The sequence below is a fragment of the Pyrgilauda ruficollis genome, unplaced genomic scaffold (assembly GCF_017590135.1).
Source record: "Pyrgilauda ruficollis isolate IOZ18807 unplaced genomic scaffold, ASM1759013v1 scaffold293, whole genome shotgun sequence".
NCBI classification, from domain to species: domain Eukaryota; kingdom Metazoa; phylum Chordata; class Aves; order Passeriformes; family Passeridae; genus Pyrgilauda; species Pyrgilauda ruficollis.
The window spans coordinates 114,477-142,172 of record NW_024524300.1 but is presented as its reverse complement, the minus strand read 5'-3'; the positions used below and the strand labels follow the sequence as shown (position 1 = coordinate 142,172).

The 27,696-nt window shown below is 55.0% G+C and overlaps 2 protein-coding genes and 2 non-coding genes across 8 annotated transcripts; all 4 read right to left on the bottom strand.

The window, feature by feature from the left end:
• Positions 1-76: 76 nt before the first annotated feature.
• KANSL2 (KAT8 regulatory NSL complex subunit 2) lies at positions 77-16,280 on the bottom strand. 5 transcript variants are annotated; one of them, XM_041472556.1, is made up of 10 exons: positions 16,219-16,280; positions 15,094-15,351; positions 12,585-12,763; positions 10,885-10,999; positions 9,145-9,308; positions 7,573-7,739; positions 6,442-6,538; positions 3,308-3,561; positions 1,223-1,408; positions 77-518 (listed from the first exon to the last, which is right to left on the bottom strand). In XM_041472556.1, exons 2-10 carry the CDS (start codon positions 15,342-15,344, stop codon positions 402-404), a joined length of 1,530 nt encoding a protein of 509 aa, XP_041328490.1. In that variant the 5' UTR covers positions 15,345-15,351; positions 16,219-16,280; the 3' UTR covers positions 77-401. The 5 variants fall into 5 exon arrangements, with proteins under 5 accessions (XP_041328490.1, XP_041328493.1, XP_041328494.1 ...); XM_041472559.1 differs by having other exon boundaries at positions 77-515; XM_041472560.1 differs by having other exon boundaries at positions 77-497.
• Positions 577-706, bottom strand: LOC121356326. Its single transcript, XR_005955539.1, has one exon. It is a non-coding gene; the product is annotated as a small nucleolar RNA SNORA2/SNORA34 family (small nucleolar RNA).
• LOC121356325 lies at positions 6,240-6,367 on the bottom strand. The gene has a single exon (XR_005955538.1). It is a non-coding gene; the product is annotated as a small nucleolar RNA SNORA2/SNORA34 family (small nucleolar RNA).
• A 1,175-nt stretch (positions 16,281-17,455) lies between the features above and the next one.
• On the bottom strand, positions 17,456-27,288 carry CCNT1 (cyclin T1). Its single transcript, XM_041472555.1, has 9 exons — positions 26,751-27,288; positions 25,667-25,748; positions 25,299-25,427; positions 24,490-24,550; positions 23,137-23,199; positions 22,480-22,525; positions 19,834-19,997; positions 19,446-19,516; positions 17,456-19,131 (listed from the first exon to the last, which is right to left on the bottom strand). The coding sequence occupies exons 1-9, from the start codon at positions 26,921-26,923 to the stop codon at positions 17,752-17,754; spliced, it is 2,169 nt and encodes a 722-aa protein (XP_041328489.1). The 5' UTR covers positions 26,924-27,288; the 3' UTR covers positions 17,456-17,751.
• Between the last annotated feature and the right edge of the window lie 408 nt (positions 27,289-27,696).

The following is a 27,696-nucleotide window of genomic DNA, read 5'->3' as shown; positions in this document are numbered from 1 at the left end:
TCCCCGGGAGGACACCCAGCCCCCCCAGGGCACCCCCCAATTTCTGGGCTCACCCACAGGACACAGGGACACCGAGCACCCACCTCCATCACTTTATTGTGGGGGGACCCACGGGATGGAACCTCTGTCCCCCCAAAACATCACAGGGCCACATCACCCCCTCAGGGCATGGCAGAGACCCCCAAAATTTCATGATTTCCCCCCCCAGCCTCCTGTGGCTACTCCATCCCCACGGAGGATGGGAGGTCTGGAGCTCCATCCTGGCGTTCCAGGGGTTCCTGTGGCTCCTGGGATCAGCAGAGCTGGAGCTGCAGCTCATCCTGGCACTGGAGCAGCACTCCAGCCCCCCCAGGTCCCACGCTGAGGGTCCCCCGGGTGTGGGGACCCCGGTGCTGCCGGGCTCAGCCCACGGCCCCCGGCTCCAGGCTCCCGTTGGCCGCTGCTCCCCGGGCCGGGCTGGACGAGGCCGTTTCCTGCGGCTGCTGCTCCTCCCGGGGCTGGAACGGGAGGTGACACTGCTGGGACAGCACAGGGACCGGGGATGGGGTGTTGGCAGTGCTGGGACACAGCCCGGGGCAGTGTCACTCCCACACGAATTGGTCACTCCACGGGATGGGAGCACCAACAGACCGGGAGACTTTTCCTCTGGGCTCCTGCTTGAAACCAACAGCTACAGCAAAAACTGGGGGTCTTCAGTCAGAGCCTGGGATGTGGCTCCCACCCCCACCCCAAAACTTGGCCTTCACCTCAGGACAGCGGGTGACATCACCTGTCCCTGTGGGGACACCCCAAAGAAGCCCCAGGCTCCAGAAAGGATGACAGGAACAAATTTCAGTTATCCCAGTGAAAATTAAGACTCCCAAGAAGAAAGGAGAACCCCTGAGCTGGGAAATAACTCCCTTAAAAAAACCCAGCTGGGATTAAGAGGTTCCAACAGCAGGCAATCCCCTTGGCCAGACATCCCCAGCATCCCAGACATTCCCAGGACATCCATGCCCAGGACAAGGGTGGCACTGAGCCACCCACAGAGCCACCTCGGGGCCAGCTTCTGGCTGCCACCACCACCCTGGCACTCCTAATGCCATCCAGACCTTGGGCACACCCAGGCTCTGGAGCTGCTGTGTGGGAGAGGAGCCCCACGAGCTGGTGGGAGGAAGAGGAGGGGGGATTCCTGCTGGGAAAAACCCATCCGGGGGGAGGGATCAGTCCCACCTGGCCGTACCTGGGCAGGACCCTCGGCTGGAGGGACCAGGGGGGTGGAGGAGCTGCCCCTGTCGGGCTCCTCCAGGGCCAGGATGTCGATGGGAGCCTCGGCCATGTCCCTCAGGGATGGATCGAGGGTCACAGAAGGGTCAAAGAGCAGAGGGGATGGGGGGCACTGCATCCCATCACCCACCACGTCCAGGTCCTGGCAGGGAAAAGAGCAGGACTCGTCAGGAGGGGGCTGAGGAGGCTCCAATGCTCTGGAGCAGCAGGAAAGGGAGAAGGAAGGCAGGGAGGAGGAGCAGGAGGAGTGGGCACCATGCCAGGGGGGCCCCTGGCCAGCAGCCAGGAACACACCCCAGGAACCCCCTCCTCCTCCTCCTGGAATGCCATGATCCCGGCTGGCACTGCTGAGGGACACACCACCTGGAGCCCAGCGTGATACACTGTCCCCAAAGTGTCCCTCCAGCACCTGAATGGCTTTGACAGGGTCCAGTCACACCCTTCTGGGGACCCCCAGAGCAGTCCCCCAGCTCCAGGATGTCACACACACACTCCAGGGGACCCCCAGAGCAGCTCCAGGATGTCACACAAACTCCAGGAGACCCCCAGAGCAGTTCCAGCATGTCACACACACACTCCAGGAGACCCCCAGAGCAGTTCCAGGATGTCACACACACTCTTGGGGACCCCCAGAGCAGTTCCAGGATGTCACACACACACTCCAGGAGACCCCCAGAGCAGTTCCAGGATGTCACACACACTCTTGGGGACCCCCAGAGCAGCTCCAGGATGTCACACACACTCCAGGGGACACCTGGAACATCCCCACCCTCTCCTAGGATGTCACACCTCCTCTGCCCTGACAGCACAGATGGGGATGGACAGGCTCCGAGCACTCCTCCATCTGCCCTCCCTGACAAGGGGAGAGGCTGGGATTTGGCAGAGGCTGGCATTTGTTTTGGCTCCAAAGGGGGTTTGACACGAGGGTGAGATTCCTGTGACTCACGAGTGGCACTTCCCCAGCCTGGCACAACGTGAGACACAACACAGATGCCCCCAGCAGCTTCCACGAATCCACAGCGCTCCAGAGGGAGCTCAGAACCCTCTCAAAGGACAGGATGAGGGAAAACAGTCCTGGTTTCCCTTTCTAAGCCAAAAAAAAAATCCCTTCTGTTTGCACAGAAAGGGGCTGGGATCTGATCTGAGCCCTCCCCCAGCCTGACCCTGCTTGCTCTCCCAGCTCCTGCTGCTGGAATCCCTCCTCCAGCACCAAACTCCAAAGGAGATCCAAGCTTTGCCTCCAAGAGCAGAGCTCAGCAACCTCAGGGCACCCAAAAACTGAGGGCACACCCTCACAGGAGCAGCTCCCATGGATCCTGCTGCTCTGCTTTTGCCTCAATGCATTCCTGAAGCTCTGAGCTGGGCTGGTTTAAATGCATGATGCCACAATAATCTGGGGATTAAAATCTTCATGTTTTCCTCGTGCCACAGAAAATGGGGGTAGGGGGGTGGGGGAAAATCCTCTCTTTAAGAGGCCCCTGCTCTTAAAGAGCACAGCCATTCCAAAGGAGCAGCCACCAGCCCTACAACAGCTCCCAAACCTTCCACATTCCTGCATTTTCACAGAATCCCAGGATGCTCTGGATTGGTTAGGAATGTCAAGATGATCCAGTTTCACCTCTGCCACTGGCAGGAACACTTCCACTATCCCAGGTGGCTCCAAACCTTGTCCAACTTGGCCTTGGACACCTTCAGGGATCCAGGGGCAGCCACAGCTGTGCCAGGGTCTCCTCACCCTCACAGCAATTCCTTTCCAATATCCCACCTATCCCTGCTCTCTGGCACTAGAAGGTATTCCCCCTTGTCCTGGCACTCCATCCTTTGTCCCAGGTCCCTCTCCAGCTCTCTGCAGTCACTACAAGGGGTTTAAAACATCCCTGGATCCTTCTCCCCTCCAGGCTAGACATCCCCATCCTGGCTCCAGAGCTGTTCCAGCCCTCAGCCTCACTCCAGCAGCTCCTCCTGTGCTGAGGACCCCAGCCCTGGACGCAGCACGCCAGCTGGGCACTCAGGTGGGCAGAGGGGCAGCTTTGCCACTTACATCACTGAATTCCAGGGGCAAACTCTCCGTGGGCTGGAGCTCGGCCGCGCTCAGGTACAGATCCGTGGGAGCAGCCCCCAGCTCCTGGGGCACTGCCAGGACCTGCTCTGGCACGTACATCTGGGGGGGCAGCCGGAGGTGCAGGGGGCAGCACGGCTCCTCTGACAGGCTCACGGGCACGGGCTTGTTGCAGGGAACTTCCTCAGAGCCCTGGCACGGCTTGAAAAGCGTCTGGTTTGTATCCTGGCAGATATCTGGGAAGAGGAGGTCAAGGAAAGCAGCAGGGGAGCAGGCAGAGACGCATCCAGAGGGGGAAATGCTGAGAAATGCTCCAAATTCTCCCACAAATGGTGTTAAACTCACCCCCATTTCTCCCAGATCAGGAATCCAGAGGTCAGAGCTGCACCCCAACTGCCCAGGGATGTGGGTGACATCATTTCCATGATGGAAAACTGGGACAACAGCCACAGCCCCCCCACCCCCCCCGTGTGGGCTGGGAGATGTGGCTGGATCCCTGGAAACCACTCACAGATTCTCAGCTGGATGTCACAAAGGCACAGGATTAACTTTTGTTTGCAGACATCCATGGAAAATGATCAGCTCCAGCCCCACAGGCAGGGAGATCCCAGCACACACAATGCCTTTTCCACAGCCAGGAGTTCAGTTATGGTATTTCTATCTTCCCACAGCATTTTCCTTCCCAGTGGAAAACCTGTTCCTGCCAGAGGTGTAAATGGGATTTCCTGCCTTTAATCCCAAACAGAAACTCTGCTTCAATTGCATCACACTTGCAGAGTGATCCAGAGGAGCTACAGATCAAAACCCAGCCTGCTCTGAACCCAGCACCTTCCAACCCCTTCCTCCTCCTCCCACACCCATCCTCTTCTTCCAAGCCCTATTCTGATCCCATCCTCCTCTTCTGACTCCACTCCTCCTTTTCCTCTTTCAATCTTTCTCTTCTTCCCACCCCTTCCTCTTTTTCAACCCCCATTCACTTCTTCCAACCTTTTCTTCCCATCCCTTCCTCTTCTTCCATCCCTCTCTCTCCTCTTCTGATCCCCATCCTTTTCTTCCAACTCCTTCCTCTTCCTCCTCCCACTTTTCTCCTCTTCCATCCCCTCCCAAGTAGGATCATCCCAACTGCAATTTCCTCACACACCAGTGTGGGAAGGGGGGAAAAAAATCCCAAACCCAGATAAAACTGGGAAAAGACACCAAGTTTAAGCCAGTTTCGTAAGCTGGCTAGGTTTGAGATTCACCCCTCCCTCCTCTCCTCCCTACTCCAAGGATTTCTCAGGAATCCACTTCCTGGCAGGCCATGGGGAGCCAGAATCTGGGCTGGCAGCAATGTCAGAGCCCAGCCCAAGAGAGAAGGACCTGGGACACCCAAGGGAAGATGTGGTGAGGGAACAGGGGGTGGGGAATTCAGATTTTCATCTCCTGGAGCAACTCCCAGCTCCAGCACTGACTTTACTGGTAGCCAAAAGCACAGATTGCCAAGAGGACAAAAATCCCAGGCTCCATCTGGAGCCTCCCAGCCTTCCCCCATCCCTTTAGTGCCCTGTCACAAACAATCCAGCTCCTGGAAGCAAACAGAGCCCAAGAGCCTCCCGAAAAGCCACAGATGTTATCAGATGTTATCAGCTGCCCCAGGAAAAGCTTGTTTGTGTCACTGAGAGTCAGCTGAGAGCTCCCGCCAGACCCAGCTCTTCCCTCCCTCCCGGGAGCACCAGCTGCCAACAGCAGCTTCTCTGGCTGTTTTATGGGATTTCTCCTGTCTTTATTTTGAAGTCTGTGGTGGTTAGAGAGAAACAAAGGCAGCTTCCAGCTCCTGCTCCCTGCACAGGGCTGGGGGAGTATGAGAACTCCAGGGAAAAAGCAAACCCAAGGGCTCTCAAAAATCCAGAATCTCCCAAGAAATCTGAAAACTCCTCAACAGCTCCCAAAAATTCATGAGCTCCTGCAGACCCAGGAGCTCCCACAAACCCAGAAGTTCCCACAGGCCCAGGAACTCTGATAAACCCAAGAGCTCACACCAACCCAGCACCTCCCACAAATCCAAGATCTCTTACAGATCCAGAAGCTCCTCCTCACCCAGCCCTGGGACTCAGTGCCAGAATTTGTCCTGACTCACCCCACTGCTCCCTCCTGCAGCTCCAGCCTGATCCAAACCTGGACACATCCTCCCAGTCCCACAGAGAGGATGGAGAAGATGCACCCAGGGCAATGCTGGATCCCATATTGGGGTCATCCCTGAGCTGGGGGATCCTTGATTCCATATTGGGGGTCATCCCCAAGCTGAGGAATTTTTGATCCCATATTGGAAGTCATCCCTGAGCTGGGGAATCCCTGATCCCATACTGGGGGTCACCCCTGAGCTGGGGAATCCCTGATGCCATATTGGGGGTCATCCCTGACTTGGGGGATCCCAGTGGAACTTTCAGAGCCAGCTCTCCAAGAGGTGAGGCCGATTTGGGAAGTGGAACAGCTCAAGGCTGTTCACACACACGAGAACCTTTTGAAAGGTCACACAGACTGAGCTGGGTCACAGCAGCTCCAAAGAGGCTCGAATTACCCCTCCAGATCCTCCCAAAAATCCCCAAGGCCGTGCTCTGGTGTGTGTGTCCTCAGGTGGGGGGTAGGCTCTGCTCCCAAGGAACAAGGGACAGGACAAGAGGGAAGAGCCTCAAGCTTTGCCAGGAGAGGTTCAGGAATTTCTGAATTGATAATTTCTGAATTTCTTCCATGGAAAGGGTGGTCAGAAATAGGAAGGGCTGCTCAAAGAGGATCCCCATCCCTGGAGGGGATCCATGCACATCCCTCACAGCTCAGGCCTGCCTGGGCTCTCTGTTTCCAAGTGAAATGCCCATTGTGTTTGGATGCTCTGGACCCAGGAGGCCACACCAGGAGCACTCCTGGGACCAGCCCAGGCCTTTGTTGCTCCCATACGAATTGGCTGTTCCACGGGATGGGAGCACCAACAGACAGGGAGACATTTCCTCTGGGCTCCTGCTTGAAACCAACGGCTACAGCAAACCGAGGGCCTTGATTCAGGGCCAGAGAGAGAGAAAAGAGGCACAGCCACGGGGCAAACTGCTGGCCAGCACTCAGCAGGAGGGTGGATCAAAGGATACGTGTGAGGCAGTGCCGGGTCATGGGCAGGGACGGGTTGGAGCATCGGACATCATCGACAAAGGCCAAGCAGCGCTGGCTGGAGCGGGTGGTGTGAGCCTGAAATCATGGAATTTGGGAATTAAGGGAGAGACCTTAAAGCTCCTTAAGCTCCTGTTCCCACAGGCAAGGACACCTTCCACTGTCCCAGGCTGCTCTAAGCCATATCCAACCTGGTCTTGGGCACTTCCAGGGATGGGGCAACCACAGGTGCTCTGGGAAATCCATTCCAGGGCCTCTCCACCCTCATAGGGAGGAATTTGATCCCAATATCCCATCTAAACCTCTCATCTCTTAGTTTAACACCATTTCCTCTTGTCCTGTCATTGGATGTCTATTTAAAACTCCTTCTCTCTCTTTTTATTAAGCCTCTTTCAGGCACTGGAATGGACTCACTCAGACCCAGGAGCTCCCAAAAATCCTCAAGCCTCCAAATACCCTGAGCCCTCCTTTCTCCAGGATGAGCCCCCCAGCTCCCTCATCTCCTCAGGAGTTTTCCAGACCCTTCTTGTGCTCCAGTTCCTTTCCCAGCTCCATTCCCTTCTCTAGACTTGACCCTCAAAGTCTTCCTTGCTGCAAGCAGCCCAAAACTGACCCCAGCATTCCAGGTGTGGGCACCAAGAGCTCCCGCAGACCCAAAAGCTCTTGCACACACAGGAGCTCTCACAGATCCAGAAGCTCCCACAACAACCCCAAGAAGCTTCTCCAAACCCAGAAGGGTGGCAGCTAGGGCTGTCCTTGCAGGAAGGACAGGAGCTCCCACAGAACCAAGAGCTCTTGCAGACATGGGAGCTCCCACAGATCCAGAAGCTCCCACAAACCTCAACAACCCCAGAAGCTTCTCCAAACCCAGGAGGGTGGCAGCTAGGGCTGTCCTTGCAGGAAGGACAGGAGCTCCCACAGAACCAAGAGCTCTTGCAGACACAAGAGCTCTCACAGATCCAGAAGCTCCCACAACAATCCCAAGAGCTTCTCCAAACCCAGAAGGGTGGCAGCCCTGCAGGAAGGGTGTTACACAGAGCAACCTGCCAGGGCGTGGGGTCACTCCCAGCAAGAGAGGAGAGGAGAGACCCATCCTGGATGTCCCCACGGACCTGCTGGGCTGCGCCATCAGTGGCCAGGACCCTGCGCTCGCGGAGCTGCCGGTGCAGCAGAGCCTCCACCCCGTAGCGCTGCCGGTAGCGCCGCAGGCACTTGAGCCTCTTCAGGTTCTCCCTCTCCTTGGCCATCAGCCCCTCTGGCCCTGTCAGGAGGCTGCTCCCTGCAGGAATAAAGGAAGAGTCAGGAATCTGGCTGGTTTTTTAGCAGATCAGCCATGGAGGGCTTTGAGGGCTCCATCCACAGCACCGGCAGAAGCGCAGCTTTGGGTGACGCCTGCTGGTGCAGGTTCCATCCCAAAATTTATCCTGACCTCTCCTCAAGCAGCAGGAATACTTGGGCACACAGATTATTTTTAAAACCTCCTTTAAAAGTAATTCAGCCACTCCCGTGCATTGTGATTTCAGCAGCAGAATAGAAACTTGTCAAATTCCAGGTCACTCCTGTGCGAGTTCTGGAAGCTTCCCGCCAGCATTCCTGATGTAATTACAGGGCAACGCTCAGGATCTGCTTTTCTCTGCCTCCTTTGCTAAAAAGAGTTCTGCAAAATTGTTATGTACCAAACTCCTGGTTATTTTTACTTGAGCCTGAGCTGAATTATGGCGTTTTCCAGGATGAGCTATTAAAGGATGATGCTGGAAAAAGAGTCCTTTGCTCTGCAATACTTGGGATCAGTTACACAACTCGGTTTTGCCTCTGTTGAACTGGGAATTCCTGATTCCAAGAGCATGCTCTGCACAGAGAGAATGCCAGCAGAGGCAGAGGGAAAGCTGCTAAGGAGGAATATGCCAGTACAGCAGCACTGGTGTTACTGGAACCAGCTCCTGTCCACACACCAAGGGCCTTATGGATGAACATTTTTTGTTCGTAAAAGGAAAAAACAGGAAATCCCAGTACAAAATAAGCACTTTTGTCTCAGAATTAACATTATAGCTCATTTCCTGCCAAGGCTGCAAGCTCTGAAGAGCAAAGAAATGCACAAGCTTTGGAACTGCAGTGATAGGGATCTCTGGGCACAGGACCAGCACAGAATCATGGAATCACTCAGGCTGGAAGAGCTCTCCAGGATCAGAGTCCAACCTGTGACTGATCCCTACCTTGCCAACCACACCAGAGCACTGAGTGCAATGTCCAGTTGCTCCCTGAACCTCTGGGGACAGAGACTCCACCACCTCTCTCGGCAGTTCCAATGCCTGACCACCTTTTCCATACAGAAATCCTCTTGGTGCCCACCCCAAACCTCCCCTGGCACAGTTTGAGGCCATTTCCTTCTGTCTCATTGTTCCGTGGGAGCAGATCCCGACCCCCACCTGGCTGCACTCTCCTGTCAGGGAGTTACAGAGTGAGATGGTCCCACCTCTCTTTTCTCCAGGCTCAGCCCCTCCCCAGCTCCTTCTCCTTGTGCTCCAGCCACTCCCCCATCTCCAGACATGCTCCAGCCCCTCAATAAAACACTGAGTGTAGAACCCTGCCCTTACCCTGCTCTGAAATCTGCCTCTAGCAAGGCCCAAACCCTCCTTTTTTAGCAGATTTCTGGGCACACCCTCAGGCAGGAGGTCTGGGCTCACCGATGGCCTCGTGCTCTCCCTTCCTGCTGTGCAGGAACCGGCGTTTCTTCTCCTTCAGCAGGTGCTGGAGCCGCTTGAACTGGTCGATGTAGAGGGACTGGAGGCGGATCAGCTTCTCCCTCATGATCAGAGCCACCTCCTCGGCCGTGTACACCCCAGCATGCCTGGAAAACCCAGGGAACAGGGTCTGTTTGGGGGGTCCCTGGAGACTGACCCCACAAAAGGTGTGGGGGTGGATCCCTGAAGGGTCTGGGGATCCTGTGGGTTTTTTCTGCTGAAGAATCTGAGGGTCTTTCAGGGATGAACCCCTATATGGTGTGAGGGTCTCCTGGGGCTGATCCCTGAAGGGTCTGGGGATCCCATGGGCCTTTTCTGCTGAAGAGTCTGGGGTTCCTCAGGGATGAACTCACAAAGGGTGTGGGGGCCCCTCAGAGTTGATCCCTGAAGGGTCTGGGGATCCTGTGGGTTTTTTCTGCTGAAGAGTCTGGGGTTCCTCAGGGATGAACCCCCAAAGGTTGTGGGGGATCCTCAGGACTGTCCTCCAAAAGGACATGGGGGTTTCTCAAGGCTGAACCCCCAAAGGTGTGGGGACCCCCCAGGGTTGATCCCCCTCAGGGTGTGGGGATTCCTCAAGGTTGATCCCCCTCAGGGTGTGGGGATTCCTCAAGGTTGATCCCCCTCAGGGTGTGGGGATCCCCCAGGGTTGATCCCCCTCAGGGTGTGGGGGTCCTCTAGGGTTGCTGCCCCAAAGAGTGTGGAGGTCCTTCAGGGCTAAACCCCAAATGACACGGAGGGGTCCCATGGGGCTGTTCTCTTGAAGGGTGTGGGGGTCTCTCAAGGCTTAACCCCCAAAGATTGGGGGAAGTTTCTCAGGGTTATTCTTCCAAAGGGTTTGGGGGTGCCTCAGGGCTGATCCCCCAAAGGATCTGGGAGACCCTCAAGGCTTGATTCTCTGAATCTGTCAGGTTATCTCATTATTATTATTATTATTACTACTACTACTATTATTATTATGTGGGGGTCCCTCTGAGCTATTCCCCCCCCACAAACAACACTGATGTTATTTGGAACACTCTGGGTTATACCACCAACAAGTGATGAGCTGAAATACTCAATGTCAGGCTTTTTGTAAGAGACAGGATCACCCAGAGAAGCTGCTGAGAGATCCACTCCACTCTGGAAGAGGATGAGCAGCAAGTGCTGCCCAGAAAACCCCAGCTGCAGGACCTGAGTGTATCCACAGCCAACAAACCATATGGGCACAAATCCATGAAAAACCATTGATATTGTCACGTTTTTAACACAACCACTGTCCCCTGGAGCCACAGTGAACCCAGAACATGGAACATGTGTGTAGCAGGCAGCAGCCACCATGGAATCCCAAAATTCCAGAGGTTGATTGAGTCCAGCCTGTGACTGACCCCCATCAGAGCCCTGAGTGCCACATGTAGTCATTCCTTGGACCTCCAGGGATGGGACTCCACCTCCTTCCTGGGCAGTTCCAATGTCTGCCAAGTCTTTCCATGAAGAAATTCCTCCTGATGTCCAGCCTCAACCTCACCTGGCACAGACTGAGGCTGCTTCCCCTTGTCCTGTCTCTTTTCATGGGAGCAAAGCCTGACCCCAACTTGTCTGCAGCCTCCTGTCAGGGAGTTGTGGAGTGCCAGAAGGTCCCCCTTGAGACCTTTTTTCCAGGTTGAGCCCCCCCAAAATGTAAATTTAACTACTCCCCCAACCTACTTGAGGGGATCCTCCTGGTCGCTGTCGATGCTGTCGGCGTCGCTGTCAGGGTCCCCACGCCACGTCTGCTCCACGGTGACAGGGTCCTGCTCACAGTCACTCCAGCTGTCCTCGTCTGCAAGACACAGCAGCAGAGTCACAGGACACTGTCCCACATCCCAGGATGGCCAGGGACACCCTGGAGCTCAGCCCCATGGAGCTGAGCAGGCTCTGCATCATGCCAAGAGGGAACTTTCCACCTCAAAACTCTGAGTGAGGGACATGGAGCAGGAAATAATGGGAAACCTCCCAGTTTGGAACAGCCAGAACAACCAAAACACACTGGGAATGATGCTTCAGCCCTCCCAGGAACCAGGGAATTCTAGTGGTATTATTTCCATGCTAAACCTGCAGGATCTGGGTCTGGCAGCACGAGACACACCAGGCTTTACAAAACCCCAGCTTTTACTCCCAGACCACGGGGTCTTTTTCCCACTGGACTGGAGAAGGGATATTGCTGGCTTTCTCACAAAGGAACAGAGCAGCCTGGCACTGTCTTTGGGTTTTGATGCCTTGGAGTGGCTGCCTAGAACAGAGGCTAGACAATATAAAGAGAATAAAGTGGGTATTTATTAAAGGCCTTCAACAGATACATCTTGGGTAGTGAAAAGCCTCCTAGAGGCTACACCCAAGATGGATGATGGTCACGAGTTTTTCAGACAGATATAAGTTTGGTTCATTTATCTATCAGGGGTTAATCCTCCAATTGCCTTCAGACAATGAACTCATTCATTACCTTCAGGTAACAAAGTCATATTCCCCCAGTTTGCATCACTTCAATTCATTTCTGTTTATACATTTCAGGGCCTGAAGCTGTAGGGTGTCCTTGGATTTCAGGACCAGAGTGTGGCTGCTGAAAGCCTGGTCAGAGAAAGAGCCAGATAAACTTCCCCAGGCATTGCCCTAGGAAATTTTCCACCATGAAGAAAATGGAGTCCTGCATGATTTATTCCAATACCAGAGGAATTGTTCTGTCTGACCAAAAAGTGAAGACAGCAGCTAACCTTTATATGGATCTTAGAGTTATGCACTAATGCAGTAGAGGATTTTGTGAAATCCCAGGGCACTGAGAATATTTCCCTGTCTGCTCTGGGGTGCCCTGACCCCCAGGGGAGCACTGACTTTGACCTTAATTCATGGAGAAAGCTTCCTAGACTTCAAGCTACACTAGAACCCACAAAAGTGTGAAATAGATTACAGAGAGTAGTGGAGCTGTATCACTTGGTGAAAAATTGAGGTTTTGGGATTTTTAGTATCTGTGGATGGAAGCAAAATGGAGAGCACAGGTCCTGGGTTTCTTCTTCATGGGTTTGGGTGGCATTTTGTAATTGGGCAGAAAAGTCCTCACTGGGGCTCTTTAGGATCAGTTATTGGGTTAAAAGGGAAAATAATCCAGGTGTAGTTCTTAATTGGACAGTTTAGTCTTACAAGACCTTGTACCAAGAGATTGTTGGGCATTTTGTGCCTTCTAATGAAGAGCTGCCGAACTCACAGCAGTGAGACTGTTTTACTGATAAGAAATAATAAACACACGAGTCCAAACATGAACTACCACCTCAAAGTGCCTTCAATCCAGACCCAGAAAAATCAACCACTGGTACCCCCAGGGGATTTGAAAAAAACCAGAGGCTGAACCCTCAAGGCACGGGCTCAGTGCTCACCCAGGATGCGGCTGGCCTCGCTGCGGCTGCTCTCGGCGCCCTGGCTGCCCAGCTCTGCCCGGGCATAGGAGCTCAGCTGGCACAGCAGGGTCTCACCCACGGGCCCGGGGTTGGATTTCTTCACCTGAGCCTGGAGCGCCAGCGCGTTGCGCCGGGCGTGCTCCGCGCAGAACGAGGTGCTGCAGGACAAAGCAGGGGTTCAGCATCATGGAGGAAGAAGATAAAAGATGATTTGAGCACACCCTCCCCAGCCTGATCCTGCTTGGTCTCTCAGTTCCTGCTGCTGGAATCTCTCCTCCATCAGCAAACTCCAAAGGAGATCTATTGTATCTGCAGGGACTCTCGTGGCAGGGAGGAATGATGGATCTGACTCCATTTTTTCAGAAGGTTAACTTATTATTTTATAATACAATATTATACTAAAGAATGCTACACTATACCGAAGAATACAGAAAGGATACTTACTGAATGCTAATAATGAAAACTTGTGACTCTTTCCAGAGTCCTGACACAGCTTGGCTGTAATTGGCCAAAGAGTCAAAACAACTCACACCAGAACCCAACCAATCTCCAAACACATTTCACATGAGCAAAACACAGGAGAAGCAAATGAGATAAGAATTGTTTTCTTTTTCTCTGAAGCTTCTCAGCTTCCCAGGAGAAAAATCCTGGGCAAAGGCATTTTTCTAGAGAATGTGAATGCCACAGATATCCAGGCTTTGCCTCCAAGAGCAGAGCTCAGCAACCTCAGGGCACCCAAAAACTGAGGGCACACCCTCACAGGAGCAGCTCCCATGGATCCTGCTGCTCTGCTTTTGCCTCAATGCATTCCTGAAGCTCTGAGCTGGGCTGGTTTAAATGCATGATGCCACAATAATCTGGGGATTAAAATCTTCATGTTTTCCTCGTGCCACAGATAATGGGGCTGTGGGGGGGAAATCCTCTTTTTAAGAGGCCTCTAAAGGCATTTAAATGAGCACAGCCATTCCAAAGGAGCAGCCACCAGCCCTGCAACAGCTCCCAAACCTTCCACATTCCTGCATTTGCACAGAATCCCAGCATGCTCTGGATTGGTTAGGAATGTCAAGATGATCCAGTTTCACCTCTGCCACTGGCAGGAACACTTCCACTATCCCAGGTGGCTCCAAGCCCTGTCCAACCTGGCCTTGGACACTTTCAGGGATCCAGGGGCAGCCACAGCTTCTCTGGGAAATCCATTCCAGGGCCTCACCATCCTCACAGGGAGACATTTGTTCCAAATATCTCACCTATCCCTGCCCTCCAGCAGTGGGAAGCCATTCCCTCTCGTGCTGGCACTCCACCCCTTGAAAACAGTCTCTCTCCATTTTTCCTGCAGCTCCTTCAGGCACTTTAAGGCCACAATTAGGTCACCTCTGAGCTTCTTTTCTCCAGAACAACCCCAGTTCCCTCAGCCTTTCCTTCTAAGAGATCTGCTCCATCCCTGTGCTCATCTCTGAACTCACTCCAACTGCTCCATGTTTTTCCTGAGCTGGGGCAGCTCTGGATGCAGAGTTTCACCTGAGCAGGGCAGAAGGGCAAGGAACAAGGCCTGGCACCTGGAATCCCTCACAGGGAGCTGCCTGCAGGTCCAGCCTGGCAATGCTGAGAGCCCACCCACCACTGTGGGAACATCACCTCTGGCTCCAGCAGCAGGGAGCTTTCAGTTAAAGCCAGTGAGGTGGGTGAATTTTTGTGCTCTTCTGCTTCCAAATATTCTCACTGGACTCTGCCTTCCTCACATTTTATGGCACAGGGACCAGGGTGGAGACAGCCACTGTCCACATCCCAGTAAATCCTGGAAGCAATGCTCCTGTCAGGAATCTGTGCTCTATCAGCCAAAACTGTTCCACCCCTTGAGCATTTTAAAGGCCTAAGGGAAGCAGAAGCACACTGAGGCCAAAGCTCCAGAGGGAGCTGAGCGGCTGCTCGGGGGATTATCCCCTGGCACAGACACGGGGTGTGCTGGGATGAGGGAGGGACTGCACACACACATCCAGTGCAGGGCTGGAGCACTGCAGCCACCTTCTGCTGGGTCAGGGCACAGCCCACAGTCCCCAGATAACTCCACGGAGTCTTTCTCCAGCTTAAAAAACATTTTGGAAAAAGGGAGATGTTTCTCAGAGGTAACCCAAATGCAGCAGCTGAAAGAGAAGAATCATGGAATATCCTGACAGGGACCCACAAGGATCACAAAGTCCAACTCCTGGCCTTACACAGGACTTCCCAAAATCCCACCATGTTCCTGGGTGCATTATCCAAACACTCCTTGGGCCTTGGCAGGGCTGTGAATGTTACCACTGCCCTGAGGAGCTGCTCAAGTGCTCAACTGGAGGAAGAAAATGATTCTTTTCCCAAAATCCAGTCTAAATGTCCCCTGACAGAGCTCCAGCCTTTCCTTCAAAAGGGAAGACAACAAGAAAAACCTCCCCCTGCCTGTTTTAATTCCAAAGAGTTTGGAACTGGAAAAGCAGGAGGAAGAGCCACTCACCCATCCTTCTTCTCAGGTTTGGGAGCAGCATTGGGACAACGCTTCCCGTTCTTCGTGGACACATAGCTGCACTGTTTGAAGGGAGCATTCCTGTCCTCAAGGATGTGCTTGATGCAGAATTCCTGCCCTTCCAGGCGGGGCTGGGAGCAGGGCCGGGGGGCAAAGGAGCAGGCCAGGGGCTCCTGAGGCCGTGGCACGGGGGTGAGGCGGCCTCGGCTCGTGGGTAACACGTGAATCCGGATCCTGTTCATGGCCACGCTGCAGGAGGGATGGAGAGCAAGGAAAGGCAGCGGAATAAAACGCTGACACAACGAAAAGTAGCAGGGGGAAAGAATGTGAATCAAAGTCGGAGCCCTTCAGCAGAAGATGAGGCTGCTCCTACGGAGGTAACTCCCGATAATGCTCGAGGGAGATTTTAACCCGGCAGAAATCTGGGGGGATCCTCTTCTCCCAGTGCACCCCCAGAGCATCTCCTCGGTGCTCCCAGCGCCCATCGCTGCCTCCATCCCGACGTATCCCGGGGTATCCTGCCCCGGTGCCCGTGTCCGTGCACGCCCCCGGACCGGGGCATCCCCGCTGCCCACCCAGCCTCAGCCACGCTCCATCCCGCTCTTTTCCGGTGCTCATCCTGGTCTATCTCCGCCTCTATCCCGGTGTATCCCGGTCCATCCCAGCGCCCATCCTGCTCTATCCCCGCCTCTATTCCGGTATATCCCGGTCCATCCCAGCCCCTCTCCCGGTGCCCATCCAGATCTATCCCGGTCCATCCCAGTCTCTCTCTCGGTGCCCATCCTGATCTATCCCGGTATATCCCGGTCCATCCCAGCCTCTCTCCCGGTGCCCGTCCCGGTCCGTCCCGCCGCTCTCCCGCCCGCGCACGTGCTCCGCCACAGCGCTCCCGCGCATGCGCCCTCCCGCCGCCCAGGCGCCGCCATTTTGTCCGCGGGCGGCGGGCGTGAGGGGCACCCCTGAGGGGCGTCCAGGAAGCGCTACCGGAGCGGAGAGCGAGAGGAGACCCGGCCCCGGGATGGTGCAGGACGGAGGAGCCCTAGAGAAGAGCTCGGGGGCCGCGCTGAGGGGTACACCGGGCCCCATTGTGAGCAGGAGACGCCGCCGCCATCTTACCTCTCTGCCGCCGCGGCCTCCGCGCTGATGCGCCGTGCGCTCGCCCCGCCTCCTCAGTGGCCCGCCCGCCTGCCAATCAGCGGCGAGTACAGGGGCGTTCACACGCGTGATTGGCTCAGCTGGCAGTCACTCAACCAAAGAGCGACCATGCCTTCCTAGGGTCACGTGGGGGCGGCGCGGCGGGAACGCGACACGTGGGTGCGGCGGGACCGGGCGGGGGTCCCGGGCCAGGAACCGGGGGGATCCCGGGCCAGGACACCGGGGGTGAGGGGGGTCCCGGGCCAGGACCGGGGCGGATCCCGGGCCAGGACCCGGCGGGGAGGGGGTCCCGGGGCAGGACAGCGGCCCCAAAACCGGGAGGGAGAGGTGGAGCGAGCCGGGACCAGGCGTGTGTTTTGGCCCCGAGTCACAGCAGGCCCGGTTTGGTCCCAGAGCACCACCCTGGGCCCCCCCCGGCATCACTCCGTCCCCTCCCGGTTTCCCGACACTGCTCCCCACCGGGAAGGGCAGAGCCTCAACGTCCCGGGAGGAGCCGCCTCCAAGAGGGGCCCCAGAAGACGGAAGGGAAGCAAGGGATGGGCCTTGCCCAGAGCCTGAAATCTAAGAGTTGGTCCCAAAACCGGACCAAATTGGTCCCCAAGTACTTGGAGGAAGTTTGGCAGCAGGAATTCCTCCTAAAAACAAGCTCGAGGTGGAACAAGAGTTTCCCAAAACCATCCAGAGACCACCCATTTATTGAAGGTCAGAAAAGTCAAGTCTAAAAAAGAAAGGAAATAGGGCTTTCCCAAATATTCAACCCAAACCCTGGCAGGTCCCCTGGCCCTGGGCTGAGGTTCCAGGAGAAGCTGCTTCCAGCTCAGCTGGGAACAGCCACGTGCCAATGTGACTCCCTGAAGGGCTGCCCCGGGCATGGTGCCTACAGGACCAGCCTGGCACTTTCTCATCCCAGATCCCACTGGGAATGTGCCACCCTGCCCCCAGGGTTTCCAGTGGAAATCCAGGGATCTGCAGGAAGGGAGCAAGGGATGGAGACAGGATCCCAAACCAGGTGTAGGGACAAGGAAACAGGACCCATGGGAGGGAAAACAGCTCCCATCACCTGGGATTCCCTCAGCCCCACCACATCCCTCCATCCCCCAAAAACTCAACACCAATGCCTCAAATATAACCTCCCCAAAAGTCCCCCTGGGCTCTGCCACAGCCCCTCGGAATTAAAAGGAACCAAACCACTGAGATATAAGTTAATGCTTAAATTATTTGTAAAACATCTTAAATTTTCTGTGACATATTTTAAATATCCCCCATGTTCCCCAGAGGGGGGGTCAAAGCCCAACACTAACTGGGAGCCTATGGGGGAAAGGGAGGAATAGAGAAAGGGTTCCTTATCCTTTCACAGCTTTAACAACTAAATATCAATAATAAAAGTTATATTATAATAAAATAAGTTCTTCGTGAGGCAGTGGAGATCAAAAAGCCCTTAGAAAAGCCCCGCAGGTTTGGGCTCGGGCTCTGGACTCAGTAGTAAAAATGGGGTTATTTGGGGAGGGGAGGCAGCGGGGGGGGCGGTTCCGAGGGCAGGGGGGGCGGTCGGGGCTTGTCCGTGTTGGTGGCAGCTCTGGAGCCGCTGGAAGCCCGGGGGTTCAGGAGCTCGAACGAGTGGAATTCGAAGGCGGGGGGCTGGGTGGGCTGCATGCCCTGCGCGCTCAGCAGCGAGTGCAGCATGTTCACCGTGTCCTGATAGTCACTGGCCTGGCTGACGTTGTGCCCGTTGGCCCCCGAAGGCCCCTTGTCCGATTTGTGAGCGCCCCGGGCTTTGCTGGGCTGGGATAAATCCGAGCTGTGCCCGGGCAGATGGGCAGCCCCGGGAAGGTGGGCGTACGGGAACGGCACTCCGGGGCCTTTGGAGACTTTGCCCACCTTGGGCTGGTGCTCGTGGGGCATGGCCGGGGGCTCCTCGGGCAGGGGTCTTTTGCGGGTGGGGGCGAGAGGCCCGTAGCCCTTGTGGGGGGTGGCGGTGGCGCCGGGCTGGGCGCCGTGTTTGGAGTCCCCCGGGCGCTTGGCCGCGGTGCTGGGGCCGGCGCTGAGCTGGGCGTGCAAGTGTTTGTGCGAATGGTGGTTGTGGTGGTGGTGGTGATGGTTGGATGAGTGGCCCTTGTGCTTCTCTTTGTAATCCCGGCTCTTCCCGGCGCCGCTCTCATCCGCGGAGCCGTGTCTGTCTCCGGGAGCCGGCACCTTAATCCGCATCTTGATATCCTCCTGCTTGGAGGGGATCGGCCTCTCCCCGCCTCCCCCCACCGCCGGGATCCTCATCTTGAGAGCTTTGTCAGCCTTGTCGGCGCCGGGCGGGCGCTCGGGGTTCTCCTGCCCCGCGCTGGGGATTTTCAGGACGATTGGGGAGGGGTTGCTGTCCTGCTGCCCTTCCCTCTCCCGCTGCTGCTGCACCAGGAGGTTCTGCGCGGCGTAGGCGTACTGGGAGCGCACGTTGGCTTCCATGTTTTCCAGCTGCCGCTTCTGCGCCGCCAATTCCTCGGCGTGCTTGGCCCGGTATTCCTTGAGGGACACCTTGGCTGAGGGTGCGTTCTTGGTGCTCTGCTTGGGGTAGGAAGCACCGTCCTGCTGCGGGTGCTCAGCGGCCGATGTGCCCTCGCTAGTCCTGTGGATGTCCAGCTTGGCAGGGGGGTGCCAGTGATCCGCCTGGGACGGATCCGCGGCGCTCGGCTCCGCGGGGGAATCGGCCGCGGCCGGGAGCGCCGGCCCCGCGCCGGCGGTGGAGGATGTAGACATGCTCATGAGGCCAGCGATGTTCATGTCCGAGCTGTTGTTCCTGGAGATCATGTTGAGGATTGTCTGCTCCGACAGGCTCTCGTCATCGCCGTGGTCGTCGGTTTTGGATTTCCTGGCTGCTTGAGAGGCCTGGAATTAAAGAAATCGGCAAGTGTTTACTTGGGGTGTCGCTGGAGCTGGTTTAATCCCAGCAGCTCATCAGGACAGTGCAAGGTCTTCTTTACAAACAGATCCACTTTGCTGCCTTCCCTCCTTGTGGGAAATTCCCAACCCCTGGAAGCAGGGCTGCTAATGCAGCTGGAAAACCAAAGTTCTGTACAAGTTAATTCACAACAGATGAACTCAAGAACCACACAGTATCCCAATTCCAGACACAACTCCCTCCCGTGCTGTCCTGCCTTGTGATTCCCAAAGGAATCACAGCCTGTGCCCAAGGCTCTTACCCGCCAGTTCCGGATCCGTTTCAGTCGGCTGGGAGTTTTCTCAAGGATTTGCAGGAATTCATGAGTCAGTTCTGCAGAGGAGACACAAACACAAGCAGGAGGGTCAGAACAGCCCCAGTCCAGCAGGACGACCCCCTCATCTGACAGATGGAGCTACTGGTGGGATGGAGCTGCGCCAGGAGGGGCATTCTGACAACTGGAATCACTGACCCATTCAAACTCATTTCTCTGTGGTGCTACAGAAGCTGCTGCTGCCCTGGAAAAGCTCAGCAAGCCCTGAACTCCTGGAGCCCGTGAGGTGGTGTTGGAACATCAGACCCAGGACCAGCGATGCCAAAATCATTTAAGAGCCTTTTGCAGGGAAAAAAAACCTCGCTCCCAAACTTACCATCTAAGAGCTCCAGAGTTACAGTGCCATCAACGTATTCCCACCAGTGCTTCCCGTCCGTGGAGACTGGGATCTCCCAGTTGGACCACTTACAGGCCAGGTGGATACAGACGCAGGCCACAACGGGCGGGGTGTACTGCAGGCTGAAGGTGGTCAGGTGCAGGCTGACGTCACCGGGAGAGAAAACAAAAAGCCATCAACTCCCACGCCTGAGCTGCAGATCCACGCGGGACATGGGGGGAATGTGGCCCTTTGGACCACCCCAGAACGACCCTGAGGCACAGCCAGCTCCATCCTGCTCCAGCACAGCGAGGTTTCGCTTGTTCGGGCCTGCTTTGCTACAGGGAATTTGGGTTCTCCTTCACCACCAGTTTTTGTTCATGGTTTTTATAGAGGTAATTTGGGAGCTTCTCTGAGAGGGAAAGTCACTGGGGACCTGCCAGCCGCACCTGTGCTCTGGAGAGAAACTCATCCTTGTTTTGCCACAGGAAATTTGGGATCTCCTCCAACTTGGGATCTCCTCCAAAAGAGGAAAATCAGTGCTGAGGTCACCCACCAGCCTCTGCTCAGAGGAGAAACTCATCCTTGTTTTACTACAGGAAATTTGGGATCTCCTCCACCAATTTCCCTGTTTATCCCTCTTTTGATGGAGGAAATTTGGGATTCCCCTCCAAGGGGTAAAAGTCCCTGGGGACCAGCCCCACCTCTGCTAGTGAAGAGAAATCTGTTTTTTCACTCATCCCCATTTTGCTACAGCAAAGTTGGGATTTCCTCAATCTCTTTTCATTCTTGGTTTGCTACAGAAAAATTTGGGACCTTCTCCACCGGTTTTCTTGTTCGTCCCTGTTTTGCTACAGAAAATTTGGGATCTCCAACGGCAAAAGTCCGTCCTGGGGTCACCTGCCAGCCCCACCTCTGCTCTGGGGAGAAACTTCCAAGCACAACTCCCAGATGGCATCCAAGGAGCAAACCTGCCCTTTTCAGCTTTAGGAAGGGTCTGGTCCTTCCCAAAGGTTTTTTAGGAATACACTATATGTTCAAGAGAACCTGAGCCAGGTGATCTATAAAATATTTTCATTAATAAATTGATTTTCTACATGACCATGAGTGCTGGGAGTGTGGGCAGCACCAGGACCAGGAGAACTGAGGGACTACGAGGATCCTGAAAGAACACCAGAACTTAAGGAAACACAGAAGCCAAGTCTTGAGTGTGGGATTTGCCCGCTCCTGAATGGACCCTTTGGGAATTCTGCCACCAAGCCCCCACATGGCACCATCTCCTCACCACCTTTTTCATCAGTGAAAAGTGGAGAGGCTGAAGTTTGGCATCTACAACCAAAAATCCTCAAGTTTCATGGATACTGGGTTTATCCAGAGAAGTGAAACCCAGGAAATTCAGAGCCTTGGGAGAGCAAACTCAAGGACAACAAAGAGCCTCAACCCTGCCCCATAACGATGCCAGAATGAAATCAAAAGAACACAAGGATTAATCCAGCTCATGCCAGAACTGGCTCTCTCAGGCAACACCGAGGTTCTTCTTCACACTTTCTGCCTGGATTTCCCTCAATTACAGCCTTAACTCCTAATCCCATGGCTTTGAAATTCTGGCTGCAGGGATAAACCAGGTTTCAGGGCTGTGTTTACCCAAACATCAGCACCAGCACGTTCCCGAGGCCGGAAATCCAAAGGGTGCCCTTTGGAGCCTGAAACACCTTCAACAAACAGTGAAGGTGAGCAGGGAACACTTCCCAGGTGGAAAAGGGAAACCACGTGCCCAGACATTCCCAGACAGAGCTTAGAGGCATCTCCAGCCCTGCAGCTTCACCTGTGTTGGCACCTAAACCACTTTTCCCTCAGTAATTTCCCAAAAACTCAGTGTTTTCCATGTCCACGATTTTATCTGTTCCAAACATGAACTCCATTATTTGTCTGAAGCTGATAATCCAGGAAATTAAATTTAGAAATAATCCCAACAAAAGTGCTGGCATCAGGCTGACAGTGAAAATTTAGGGACAAAACAAATCATGGAAAGAATCTGGGGCCGATTTTCATTTCCAGGGAAAATTTAAGGACAAAACAAGCAGAACTAAGAACTTAGGGCTGATTTTTCCTTTCCAGGGAAAATTTAGGGACAAAACAACCCAAATGAAGAACTTAAGAGTGATTTTTCTTTCCAGGGAAAACTTAGGGGCAAAACAACCCATACAAAAAACTTAGGGTTGATTTTTTTTTTCATTTATGCCCCAAACCACCTTTTTTTGGGGGTACAAAACATATTCATGGACAATTTCCACAGCACTTTGTTGAAAACTCTCCAACACCCAGGAGCAAACAAGAAAAAAATTGATATACCCATTTCCCTTCCAGCTGTCTGGTTTATTTGGGTTTTTGTTTTTTTTGGTTTTTTTTGTTTTTTTTTAAACTTTCACAACTAAATTCCTATTAAATAAGCAGTGAAGCTCCTGAGTATCCCATCTGCCTTGTTTTCCAGCTCATTTTACCCAGCAGCTGGCAGGAAAAATGGCTGGAACCCTTTCTTAAGGCTCTTCCTGTGGGATTCCCAGCTGCTCCCAGGCTGAGTGATGCCTCTGGGGCCACAGGCAGCAGATAAATTATCAACCAATTATAAAATTATAAAATAATAACCTGTTTGTAGCCATGAAATAGGAAGTTTGTGCCAAGTCCTTGCTGGCTGCAAGAAACAACAAAAAAAAAAGAACAATCAGGGTGTTATTTGCATATTTTCATGTTATTTTAGTGCAAGAACCATGGGCCACCCACAGATGGACCAGCAGGCCACAGCCACGAGGATTTTGGGAACTGCTGCTCACTGACAGCTTTGTGTGGTTCAGAAGAGCCTGAACCATCTAAAACTGCCTCTGTTTTGAGAATCAGAGGGATGGATCAGCTCTCCTGGGAGAAAAAGCTGGGAGAACTGGGATTGTTCAGCCTGGAGGAGGCTCTGGGGTCACCCTGTTGTGGCTTTTCAGGTTCCAAGAGAGCTGAAGTGAGGCTCTGGATGGGACCTGGAGTGGCAGGACAAAGGGGAATGGTTTTGCACCTGGAAAAGGTGAGAATAAGATAGGAAATTGGGAAGAAATCCCTCCCTGTGAGGGTGGGGAGGCCCTGATTGTCCAGAGAAGCTGTGGTTGCCCCATCCCTAGAAGTGTTCAAGGTTGGAACAACCTGGGCAAGTGCAAGTTGTCCTTGCCCTCCCAACCCAACCCATTCCAGAGTTCTGGGAAGCTCTGGAGCAATCCCAGCTGGACATTTCCCCATATTTTCCTCCCAATTCCCTCTCACCTCGGACAAGCTGGGTGCACTTCACCACATGGGTGTGAGGATGGTCAATGGTGATCTCAAACCCTGCAAGGACACAGACAAAGGACCATCAGAACCAGCAGCACAGCCCTGAATCTGTGTTTTCCTGCACCCCTTCCCTCCTACAGCCCTGCTTGGAGCCAGGCAGGAATAGAGGAGCCCATTTTTTCCTGTATCCAGAAGCCTCAAGTTCTCCAGCTACAAACCCAGAAGGTCTCTGCTGCTGCCAGACCTCCCAGCTTCTGAAAGGCCTCACTGGAAACAAAACAACTATTAAAGATTTTAAAAATAGCAGGACAAAGCCTCTTGAAGCAGCTGGGAGGAAGGCAAAGACAATGGCATCTGCTGCAAGGAATTTCTCTCACCCAAAAAGCTGAGAGGAAGCAGATTGTTTTCCCTTTGAATGGGCCTAAAGCATTGAGGACAACTGAGTTTAATCCTTGCTCCCGCTTCCTCCTCACTTTGGGAATTGTGTTTGAAAGGGGAAAAAAGAATTCCAATTGGTCCATGTGCACAGCAGATCTGCAGAATGTTCTGGGAGAACTGGAGTGTTTAAAAAGGCCTCTGGAGACCTGAGAGGCTGCAGAACTGGGCTGGGTTTAGCCACAGGCTCGTGGCCACGGCAACTCTGCCCCCACTGGAGGAGGGACACGGAGTCTGCTCTGAATCCAGTCAGGGATAACAAATCCTGCTCTTTTGGAGGGAAAATCTACCTAAATCTGCCTCTGAAACAGAACATTTGTTAGTGAACACAACTTTTAACAGTACATTTGATAAAGAAACAGGGCAGCAGCTCCACCAGCCACAGCCCTGCGTGGAAACTCCTACTTCCAAAAACACCCAGAAACTGTTCCTGGTTTGTTGAGTTCTGGGGATTCTCCCCCATTTAATTATTTCATCAAAATATTCACTTCTAACCCATTTTTTAAGACGTCTCTCAGTACAAACTGCTTCCTGCAACAGAACTGGAGCATTATGGCCTGGAATTGGATGGTCTTTAAGGTCCCCTCAAACCCAAACCATTCCATCATTCTATGACTGAGCTGGAAAGCACAACCCAGGACCAAGACTGGTGTCCAAGCAGCACAAATCCTGTTTTTTTAAGGGAAAAAAAAAACAAAACAAAAAAAAACTAAAGTGACAAACCACACTTAAATCTCTCAGCATTGAACCTGGCACAAGTTACACCTAAAAAATTGATGTTAAAACAAGAGTCAGGCTGAAAAGCAGGGTTTGTTGTGTGCACTCTGTGGAAGGGGTGAGGAATTCTGCAGCCTGTGGAATTCTCCTGGCTCTGGGATTGGTGTGGCAGTCCGGCCGCTTCGAGGAACTTACCCAGGGTCTGTAGGATTATGCTCTCTAGAATGACCAGGTCTTGGGCTTGTTGCAGGTAAGCCTGGGGTTGAGAGGACAGGCAGGTTACTCACGGAGAGGCACTTGGATCAAGCCTGCACATTCCTAACACCCTTCTCTCCAGGGCAAAAAATGGGAATCTCCCTGCACGGGGGGACTGGAACAGATTCCCTGCAAGTGTTCAAGGCCAGGCTGGATGGAGCTCAGAGCGAGCTGGGCTACTGGAAAATGTCCTGCCCGTGGCAGGTGGGTGGAATGGGATGGGATTTAAGGTTCTTCCAACCCAAAGCATCTGGAGATTCTAAGAAAGAGGGATCAGAGTGTTTGGGGGGGCCCTGGGTGCTGGTCCCCCACACGAGCAGTGCAGGAATCACCTGCTTTTCCTGCCTTTTATTTTTTTTTAAATTCTCTGTAAGTTTCCTTGGAAAAAGCTGCCCCTTCCAGCAGGACTCGCTGCTCAGCTCCAGGTAAAAGGGGCTGTCTGGAGAAATGAGGGATCAGCAACGTTTTTAACCCACTGAGACAGGTGCTGGGACAAACTGCTCCCACAGTGGAGCTCCTCTGCTCCACACCCTCCTCAGCAGCACTCCAGGGACACTGGCACACAGCACAGCTCTCCAGCAGAGGAGAAAAGGCTTTGCACAAATCTCTCTGCAGCAGGAGAGGTTGGATGGAGAAGCTGCCCCTGAGCACCTCGGGAGGGTGGAGGAGCAGCAGGAGCCACAATTCCGATGTCATTCCCGCTCCTCCAGCTCTCACAGCACATCCCAAAGCTCCCTCCCCAAATTTACCTCGCTCTTGGTGTCCAGCAGAGGTTCCTGGGGGTGCAGACAGGCATGGGCCACCTTGATGACGTGCTCCAGCTTCCGAGGCTGCTCCTCCACCTTGGCTGCCAGGAAAAGAGCTGCTGGCACCACCGACTGTGGAGGAAAATGCTCTGTTTGCTCAAAAAGCCACTAAATTCAAGATTAAAGCAAACAAACCAGGTGGATTCTCAATATTCCTTCAGGGAAAGAAGGCTGTTCAAGTCTGGCCACCATCAGGAGGGAGAAAAAGGTCCCTTCTCCCTTCCCAAACCTCCTCCCAGGGTGGGTTCCCCTCCCCTGGAGTGGATTTGGGGGTTCCCAGCGCCCCCCACTCCCCAAATCCCAGCACTTACATTCCTGTGGAACTGGGTGAAGGACTGCACCATGTAGAAGCGATGCATGTACACGATGGCTGTGTTGATGGTGAGCTGGGAGCTGGGGACAGGGTTAAGGAAAAGCACAGAGACCCCCAGGCAGGCCCAGGGGAGCCACTGGAACAGACCCCAGACCCCAACAGCACCAGGGTGGGACAGGCTCTCCTCACTCCCAGGGCAGGCCTTCCTTGCACCCCAACACAGCTCTCCTCAATCCCAAAACGGGCTCAGCACTCCTCACAACCAAGCTGAGCCTTCCCAACACCTCAAGAGAGCTCTCCCTGCTCCCAAAACGGGGTCTCCTCCATCCCAAACAGGCTCAGCTCTCCTTCCTCACAACCTGGCACAGCTCTCCCTGTTCCCAAAATCCTTTTTGGGATCTCCTTGGTTCTAAAATAGGCTCGGCTTTCTCAGGCACTCGTGGGCCGAGCCTTCACAACACCCCAGTACGGCTTTTCCCACTCCTCCAACCGGATTTCCTCAATCCCAAAACGGGCTCGCCTCTCTCCACTCCTAGGCCGGCCCTTCCCGACTCACCAGCACAGCTTTCCCTGCTCCTGAAACGGCATTTCCGCCACCTCGAAACGGGTTCGGCTGTCCCTGCTCCCGCTCTGGCCGTGTTTTCCCTTCCCCACTCCCGAAATCTCCTCGGTCCCAAAGCGGTCTCGGCGCACCGGGGCCGGGCCTGCCGCTCCCTTCCAAACACCCCGGCACAGCTCTCCCCTCTCCCGGGCCGCCCAGGCCTGCCTAAACCTCTCCAACACTCCAGCACAGCTTTCCCTGCGCCCGAAACGGGATTTCCCGAGCCAAAAACGGGAAAAGCGGCTCCCCCCGCCCCGAGAGCCGCCCGGGCCTTCCCGACACCCCAGCACCGATCTCCCCGAGCCGGGGCCGGGCTCTGCTCGATCCCCGCAACACTCGGCGATCCCCGCACGCCCTCCCGGCTCTCCCCGCGCTCCCTCCCGGCTCTCCCCTCACTCCCTCCCGTCTCTCCCCCTCCCGGTTCTCCCCGCCCCGCCCCGCTCCCACCCGCGGCCTAGCGCGGCCTAGCGCGGCCGGATACACGTTGAGGCGCTGCCCCATGTCCTGCAGCAGGTTGGCCGCCTGCTGCCGGTACGAGAGCTCCTTGTCGGGGTCGAGGCCGGCGCGGCGGGATGGGCTCCGCTCCAGCTGCTCGCGGCTGAAGTACCAGCGCCGCCCGGGCCCGGCGCCGCCGCCGCCCGCCGAGGCCTCCATGGCGGCTCTGCGCCCGCGCGGGGGACGCGGCGTGCGCACGCAGCGCGGCGGCGCGATGACGTCAAGCGTCGGGTGGGCGGGCGCGGGGGGGAGCCGTTGGTGGCGCGAGCGTTCCAAAGCAGGGAGGGACGTTGAGGAGGGGCGGGGACTGAGAGAGAGGCCACACCCCCTCACGGACAGGCCCCGCCCCGCCCGCTGAGGGGCCGCCCGCGCTTCCCCTCACGCCGTGAGGGGCTCTGGTTCCAGGGCGTCCCGCAGCACTCCGGCACCTCGGGGCGGAACCCCGTGACCCCACCACCGGCTTCTCAGCTCCCCCTTCTACGCATTGACCCGAGGACCCCTGGGATACCGCTGTGGCCCTCCAACCCGAGATCCCCTCCTCACCGGGACCTCCTTGTACCCCTCCGGTATGTTTCCCCCCCACCCCGGGACCCCGGAGCAGCGGGATGCCCCCACCCCTCCAAGATCCGGTTTTACCGGGGTCCCGCAGTCCCCTGCACCCCAAGACGTTGCCTGTACCCCCTCAACTGACTTTTCACCCCCTTTCCCTTACCAGGACCCCCTCCCCCTCTCACCGGGACCCCTCCTCACCGGCTCCCGGTGTTTTCCCCGCCTGGGATCCCGAGCACCCTCCCAACCGGCAGCCCCATATGCCCCTCCGCCCCACAGGCCAGGCCACAGCTCGTATCCAAAGTGTTTTATATATAATTTATCTGTACACACGAAGGACAAAGTACCTCAGGTCTGCGCTGGGGTGAGGGAGCCAGTGCCCC

What these genes read in the sequence shown, in the direction of transcription:
- CCNT1 (XM_041472555.1), bottom strand. Translation starts at nt 26,923, where the DNA reads ATGGAGGCCTCGGCGGGCGGCGGCGGCGCCGGGCCCGGGCGGCGCTGG. An exon ending in ATGGGGCAGCGCCTCAACGT is followed by an intron (nt 25,749 to 26,750) that starts GTATCCGGCCGC and finishes CCCTGTCCCCAG; the next exon opens with CTCCCAGCTCACCATCAACA. An exon ending in AACGGATCCGGAACTGGCGG is followed by an intron (nt 19,132 to 19,445) that starts GTAAGAGCCTTG and finishes CTTTAATTCCAG; the next exon opens with GCCTCTCAAGCAGCCAGGAA.
- KANSL2 (XM_041472556.1), bottom strand. Translation starts at nt 15,344, where the DNA reads ATGAACAGGATCCGGATTCACGTGTTACCCACGAGCCGAGGCCGCCTC. An exon ending in GGGAGAGCACGAGGCCATCG is followed by an intron (nt 7,740 to 9,144) that starts GTGAGCCCAGAC and finishes TTATTCCTGCAG; the next exon opens with GGAGCAGCCTCCTGACAGGG. An exon ending in CTGATGGCGCAGCCCAGCAG is followed by an intron (nt 6,539 to 7,572) that starts GTCCGTGGGGAC and finishes CCATGATTTCAG; the next exon opens with GCTCACACCACCCGCTCCAG.